This window comes from Polypterus senegalus, chromosome 2, assembly GCF_016835505.1.
Source record: "Polypterus senegalus isolate Bchr_013 chromosome 2, ASM1683550v1, whole genome shotgun sequence".
Classification (NCBI taxonomy): domain Eukaryota; kingdom Metazoa; phylum Chordata; class Cladistia; order Polypteriformes; family Polypteridae; genus Polypterus; species Polypterus senegalus.
The window spans coordinates 267,668,265-267,676,147 of NC_053155.1; the positions used below are offsets into that span (position 1 = coordinate 267,668,265).

At 43.5% G+C, this 7,883-nt stretch overlaps 1 protein-coding gene across 1 annotated transcript; it reads right to left on the minus strand.

Moving 5' to 3' along the window:
- Positions 1–7,570, minus strand: LOC120523852 (uncharacterized protein C3orf85-like). The gene is made up of 4 exons (XM_039745514.1): positions 7,383–7,570; positions 5,112–5,251; positions 1,176–1,258; positions 1–577 (listed from the first exon to the last, which is right to left on the minus strand). The coding sequence occupies exons 1-4, from the start codon at positions 7,456–7,458 to the stop codon at positions 502–504; spliced, it is 375 nt and encodes a 124-aa protein (XP_039601448.1). The 5' UTR covers positions 7,459–7,570; the 3' UTR covers positions 1–501.
- Positions 7,571–7,883: the final 313 nt, after the last annotated feature.

Here is a 7,883-nt window from a genome sequence, read left to right on the forward strand (position 1 = left end):
ACTAACGCTAATGTAAAATATATCAGCTAACTTGGCTATAATCTTTGAAAAAAAATTAAGAAAAACACTTGTGGAGAGTAATAACAATATAATTTAATTACAAAAGTAATTTTTTTTGCCATTTATAAGCCCCCAAAGACTACATAACAGAGGAGCCATTTTCAATGCTTACAGTTACAAGCAAATAAACAGAAAAGCAGACGAGGTGTGCAGAACAACGTGGAGAACATTCAGAACACGCTAACAGAAGGAAAAGTAAATGTGAGAATCCTGCGGTCCTCCGTTTTTTCACTTCTAAAAAATAAAATACAAAATTGTCTTGTTGACAGATGAGCGCAGCACCATTGTGACTGAGCCTTGAAACCCGTTTTGTCGTTCATAATGTCTGTCAGATTCTTGGATGTGTGCGCCCGTTCTTGACTGACCTCATACAGTAAAAGCTTAAAGACTGGGAGAGGTTCGTTCGAAAGGACGTCAGTTTTGTTCACTGCACTTTAGCCTTCAGTTTCCTTCGGCTTGGCCATGAATGTGAGCTCCAACGTTCCTCAGCATATCCATGTACAGCCTGTTGTTTTCACTTCAGAGACAATAAAAAAGACACACCAAGTAATGATATAGTTACGAAAACAAAGCAATGAAGCTGATATGAAAGTAAATGAGGCCAACAACAGTAGAACTCGATCCTCTGCTGATTAAACATAATCCATTTACATTCGGCATCTATGGCCGCATAATTATTTGCAATCCTTTTTACAAGAAGCCCATTTTCCGATGGACCAGTTTAGGTGCCACCCATTAGTGAGGGCTCTGGTATCTCAAGTTACAGATGAACAGACTGTCAAAGTTAATTTATGTATGACCTTGGTGGGCTCTAAAAGTGCCTAAAAATAGGCTAGGATATATAGTGTCTGCTATCTAAAAATCGCCACTAATATTGGCTTATAATTTGAAAGTTACTGGAGGCTAATTTGATTCATTTCACTTTCTTATGTACTGTAAGACCCTTCATCACAAACTGGCTCATACTTCTGCTGATTTTTAGAAATGTTACAAAAGGCCTTGGTGAAGTGTCCAGAAAAAAAAGACATTTTAACAATTTGCTGTGTCTTCTATCCTGCACTACTTGCGCCACCTTGATTTACCACATCATTTGAAATAACTTGAGCGCAACTTACTCAGCAACAGATGCATCAAAAAAGGCGCCCATGTCCATGTAATATTGGGCAGTCGTTCTCAGGAAATCCCAGTATTCGTTTGCCTAAAATTCAGAAAACCTCATTAGCCATTAATATTTTACTGCATGCATGCGTGTATATTGCACATGTAATGCAGAATGCTAAACACAAAGTGGCACACATTTCAAGCAGCTTAGAGAGCAGAAATGCCTTCTGCCAAAGTAACTGAGCCGCCATTTCGTGTTTGCATAATTAGCTAAAGCGGTAGTGAACAACAGTGTCTCCTTAATGTTACTAAGAAATTGACAACAGCGTTCAGTACACAGAATTGGACAAATTACCCTGAAGAGAGTGTCCAGCATGAGTAAGTGTGTGTGTGTGTGTGTGTGTGTGTGTTTAAGGCTCCTGCGATGGGGCAGCATCACACCCTGGATTTCAGCAGCCTTACTGACACCCTGAGCAGGTTTAATAAAGGGTCACTTTATAGGCTATTACTATGTGATCAAACGGTTAGCAATGCTGCCTCATACTGGAGCTCCTGGATTGAAATCCTGGCCCTGGCACAGTCTGTGTAGAGTTGGCACTTTCTCTCCAGTGTCATCCCAAACATGTCCAGATTTGGTTGACTGAGTAAGTGTGACTCGTGACTGACTGCTATTCCAGTGCAACAATGGCTCGTGTCCGACACTAAAACTGGAAGAAGAGGCCCCAGATCTACACGCATCTCAATTTTAAAGCTACGGACGAACAATACTCTTTTTCCATGATAACTGACTGTAGGCCGAATGCTTCAACTATGGCATCAACTGAGATGTATTTGAACTGCCGTTATTAAAAACCAGCGTGCAAAGTATCTGTACAAACAACATAACGTTGACCGTCAGGATATCCAGGCAGCCCCTCTTCTTATGGTGTTTTATAGCAACAGAGAATCAGGAACTGATGGTTACTAATTTGGATTCACCAAAAGCCTGAAAACAAATGTTATGGAGTTATACATCCACAGGTGCCCATGGCAGCTGGCAAGCAGCTATTTATAGGCTGGTGGGCAGACGTGGGAGGGCCTGGAGGTTTGAGTGGCAGCAGCCCACCCAGTATATCCTCTGGACAGGGACCAGAGACGCTCAGAGGAAATGTATAAACAGGAACCACATGAAGGCTTTAGTGCAAGCATTGGTCTCAGTGATGCTGAAGAGTATGGCGGTGGGCAGCACAAAGTGATGGAGATTGACGATTCGCCCACGATGTTCTCACTGCATCTCCATCCAGCCAAATTCTCAGAACGATAGGCTTCTGTCTTTTAATGCCACAGAGCTGGTCTGTGGAATGGTGGCAGATTGGTTCATGGTGTGTAGTTCCATTAGTTCATAGGATGACGTAGCCATCTTAGCATTTGTAAGATGTGAGTGTGAAAGTCTCATGAAAAGCAGATATTCAGCGAGATGCTGGTAGAGGTACCAGGTGGTTTGGCTTTTCTTTAAACTTGGCGTATCTATAGTTGATGTGATTTGTCTACTTAAGATACGTCTGTTCTTACTAATAGCATTTGCCATAGCTAATTGATTGCATGTTCAATAGTAGCAGAGTAAGATTCAGTATTCAGCTAGCACTGACGGGACCTCCCATGAGGAATTCCACCGACTGATTCACTGTTAGCATCTTTTCTGATATTTAACTAAAGTCTCTCTGCTCCATTCAACAACACGTCCAGCAGCAGCCACTAGTGGGCAGTGTGGTTCTTGAAGCTGATAAATGTAGCACACTCATTTTGATAAATGCTAGTAAACAACGTGGTTTACGGTGTGTTAGAGAAACTGGAAAGGATCTCAGCAAAGGTAGTTTATGAGACATGGGAATTCAAGATTGGTATGCAATTTTTTATTGGGTTAATAAATGAATCATGATTATTATTTTTATTCCAATTTTCCTGGTGATGGTCATGTTAGAGAAATGTTGAGCTGGTCAACCAAGCCATCTCATCCCCATTAACTTCAAACAGCCTCTGTCTGCTGGGGAAATCCTAGACGCTGCCAGGTCTGCTGAGGGATACTGAATATAACTTAACCAGCATATCCTGAGCTTGTCTTTGGGTCTTCTTCCCATGGTGCCCAGGGAAAACCTAAATACATGCTAAAATCCCCTCAACTAGCGCCTCTTAGTCTGGGGAAGCAGTGGTTCATCTCCAAGGAAGGCATAGAGCATGAATAGTAAATCAGAAGTTTTCTCCAATGTCTTAGCGCCCTCTTCACGGCCACAGTCCAACACAACATCTGTAAAACTGCTGTCACTGCAACGGTTTACAGGTCAATCTCGTGATCACCTCTGTCCTCACACTTGAACAATATCCTCAGGTTCTGCACTTGAACTTCTTCACTTAGGATAGCTGCTCACCCACTACTTGAACAAATCACGGTTTTCAAGGAGAGAACCATGACCACAGATTTGAAGGGTCCAATTCTAATGCCAACCACATCACACTCAACTGTAATCTGTTCTAGTGTTTGCCAAAGATCACAGTCTGATGAAGCCGTGAGGACAACATCCTCTGCAAACACCTGGGATGCAGCCCTTTGGTTCCAGGATAGTATCTAAGCCTCTAGTATCTAGGCTTTGATATCTGGTCTATGAAAGGAAGAAGAGGCAGAATTCACAGGAGCCCAATGTCTATATTGAAGGAACTTGACTTAACTAAAAATGTGTAAATAAATGGACTGGGGGGCACACAGTAGCAGCCCTGGTTACCCATACCCTTGAAGCACATGCCACAAGATACTATGTGGTACATGGGCGTATAGTTTTTCATGTTTGAAGCATGGAAAATTCCTATGATCTGTGCCCGGATAAAAAACATGTTGTGTTGTTATGGAATCTGCCTTTCAGTACCCAGATATAGGATTTCCCACAAATCTTAGGAGTGGTTATTGTCCCCGTTTTTGTAAATGAAGAGGGCATTTCCACCAGCTTTAGGAGTTCCTCAGATGTTTCATTCCACTGCTCAGTAACATCCCCAAGTTGATGTCATCATTTTAATACCTTTGCTGGGCGCAGCTGGATGACCTTCCACCTACACTTCCTGAGTCAAATAGTTTGCCAGAACCTCTCTGAGGCCACCTGAAAGTCACTCTCCATGGCTTCAACAGACTTCACCCAAACACAAGGTTTTATTTTGGCCACTGCTCTCGTTGCTGCTTTCTGGCATGCCAGTATTATTCAGTCACATCTGGAGGCCCACCTTCTAACACTGAATGGAGGGCCTCTTTATTACAGGTGTCCTAGTGGTACTGCCATGACCGACCCTAACAAGCTTCTGCTCACATCTTCCTCCATTCGTGAAGTTAATACGCAGATCACAGTTCATTCAGACTTTATGTCCTTATCATTTCTGGAGATCCAGGTGAAGCTCTTACAGGGTTAACAGGTGAACTCATCCCAAACACAAGCATCCCCTTGTCATTCCCAGCATACCCTCACCAGCTGACTGGGTCTTCTCAGGTGTCACGTAACAGCACAGCACCTCTCTTTACAGATGTGTCCACAATACATGGCCTCAGATCAGATGACCCAACAACAAAGTCAATTACCGACCTTTGACCCTCAAGACATTAAACAGAGCCCAGCTCAGCAAAACACAACTGGAACTGCGGTGGATAAAACCCTTGGCCTGACATTCAAATGATTGCTGAATGCCGAGCACCTCTAAGGGCACCATGGGACATGTGTCTGAAATTCCGAAATGGGTGAAGAGAGGAATGTTAACTGAAGTAGAGTTGTTTGATTTTGTGGATGTGTTTGCACAAATTAAAGTCACGCCTGGTCATTTCTCTCTGACTGTAAACATCTCAAGATCAGTCCTGCCGCTCGGTTTAGCTGACTGTGTTACTTTTAAGACCAACATTTGACGGGTCAAAAGGTTTGTTCCTTTTTTTCCCCCCTTACCTGTTCCCTGATTGTGTAGCCCCATACATTATTTGCACCATTGGGGTCCCAGTATCCATCATGTGTATATTGAGCTTGTCTTTTAAGGCGAATGAACTGATTTGCATCTTCTTCTTGCATAAAAGGTGCAGTTAACACACCTGCGTATAAAAGAAAAGCAATAAATCAGTGAATGCGCAAACACAACCAAAGCTTTAGTGCCGCTGGGTAGGCCAGCCCTGAGTCAAAGCATTTCATTTAGTCTGCTCTTCGATTCAGACGCTACCCACATTTATTAAACCCCCTGGTTATTGTCTCTGCTTTTCTTCTGGGTCCTTCCTGCTGGGCTTTCCTATTAGAAATGTGGGAATAATTGCATTGTTTAGGTACTTCCCATCTGCCCATTTTGAGAGTATGTTCATATTTTTAAAGACACCCATCTATCCATCATCCAACCCGCTATATCCTAACTACAGGGTCACGGGGGTCTGCTGGAGCCAATCCCAGCCAACACAGGGCACGAGGCAGGAAACAAACCACCGCAGTTTTTTTAAAGATATTTTTCCTACTAGATACCGATGAGCAGGCACAAGAGAGCAAGATGCTCATGGGCTGTTTTAGTCATTTGGATGTTGAACTTTAATATCTGCATGGGGTATATTCATTTTTCTTTTTCACATCCTAAACTTCTTGCGGTGGGTTGGCGCCCTGCCCGGGGTTTGTTTCCTGCCTCGCGCCCTGTGTTGGCTGGGATTGGCTCCAGCAGACCCCTGTGTTAGGATATAGCGGGTTAGAAAATGACTGACTGACTGACCTCCTAAACATGAGGGACTAAAAGTAAAACAGCGGAGTATGTCAGCTCTGCTAAGTCACAAAGAAATGGACTGGAGTTCAACACCAAGCCAAGTCGATGTCTGCATTAAGTTTGCGTGAATTTTCTCCAGATATGCTGGGTTTCTTCCAACACCCCAAAGGTGTGCATGATGGACTGTCTGACTCTGTGTGGGTATACCTAGTGACAGAGTGGTGGTCCTTCCAAAAATGATTCCTACCTTTTAGCTGAAACTACAGGGAAGCTCCTGAAAAACGTACAACGAAAAAAGCAAATTCTAAAAACTAATAGATGATTTGCAGACTTTAATCTGTTTGTTTTCTGAACTTGCTTATCTACATCAAGGCCTTGGAGAGGCTAAACGTATCTCAGGAACACAGGGCATAAGGCAGGAGACGAACATGGGCAGACATTTTACTGTCACAAATCAAACAATCACATACATCTGTTTATTGGATATGCTGTATGTTTATCATTTGCTATATCCAAATATTTCTGTGCTAATTTCTCATTTGCTGTACTATTGTGACTTAGGAAGATCTGTGCAGCCCCCTGTTTTACTATAAAACATGCATTGAAAAAGCACTTTGTTCTCACTAAGAAAGGCAAGTTTATGGTACGAGTAGCAGCACCCTGGGGACCTTTAAAGCTCAACTGGAGGCTATTTTGGGTGGTCCGCAGAAGTAGCAATTGATCAGATCTGCTGGACTCAGCTGCCGCTCCTCATCATTTTTCTTTCTTTCTGTCTGTCATGCTCTGATAATTTTCATGAGAAGGTCCACAAAGCCAGGACATTTCACAACACAAATCAACATTTACGCTCCATTTCTTACAAAACAAACCTGCAAACAAATGATAATGTAACTTCCATCCATCCATCCATTATCCAACCCGCTATATCCTAACTACAGGGTCACAGGGGTCTGCTGGAGCCAATCCCAGCCAACACAGGGCACAAGGCAGGAAACAAACCCCTGGGCAGGGTGCCAGCCCACCCACACACACACACACCCCCCAAGAACCTAACCTGCATGTGTTTGGACTGTGGGAGGAAACCCACGCAGACACGGGGAGAAGATGCAAACTCCACACACGGAGCACCCGGGAAGCGAACCCAGGTCTCCTAACTAGCAGCGCTACCCACTGCGCCACCGTGCTGCCCCGATAATGTAACTTTTATAACAAAAAGATTAAAGAAGCTCTAGTTAGCCTAAGAATGAGCCAGCGTGGTCCTGGAGGACACAACCCGAAACCTCTGGGTGGCAGCTGCTCTCATGTAATGGGAAGGACTGTGGCATCATTTTATAGGGTGAAAAAGGTCAGAATTTAAAAAATTGTTTAATTAGAGCATCACAAATATTTGGTTATTCACCAGTTTGGACCTGTTTCTTCTCTTAACACTTCCATTTATGTGACAGTCCAGTAACGCATCTCTGTTAGAAAGCAAAACAAATTCTTACCACTCAGCACAAATGACACGATCGCCGCTTGTTTCCACGTAAAGGAAGCCATCCTGTGGGATAAAAGGAGTTGCATTCACTTGTCACCTTTAGGTACTCGCTACATATGACATGTTTGTTATTCATAAGCTTCGCATTTGCTGCTTACTCGACAGGCGGCCACATTGACCTCTCTGAGCGCGGTGGGGGTGTGCGGACTGCATTTATCTGAGCGCCTGACCTTTAGACTTGACAGTTCACTGTATTACGTTGGAAGGGAGGGAAGGAGGGCAGCAGACTGATTACACCTCAGCTTCCAACACACCACTGGAAAAGGTCAGGGCTCGTGTCATAAACACCAGCGGCGCGTTTCATTGCTACTGGAAGTTGCCAAGTTTATTGTTCCAGCATCATTGATCCCATTTAAATGTGGGCCCAAATCACTGTGTCATAAATTAGGAGGAAGTGAGGGCTTTATGTTATTTGATTCTTCTCATGCAGAAGGTGAATTGTGGTTCATTT

Excerpts from the sequence above, each read along its gene's own strand:
- LOC120523852 (XM_039745514.1), bottom strand. The coding sequence starts at position 7,458 with ATGCAACTCCTTTTATCCCACAGGATGGCTTCCTTTACGTGGAAACAA. Across the intron at positions 1,259-5,111 it reads GCTACACAATCAGGGAACAG|GCAAACGAATACTGGGATTT; the intron begins GTAAGGGGGGAA and ends TCTGAATTTTAG. Across the intron at positions 578-1,175 it reads TTTGATGCATCTGTTGCTGA|TGAAAACAACAGGCTGTACA; the intron begins GTAAGTTGCGCT and ends TTGTCTCTGAAG.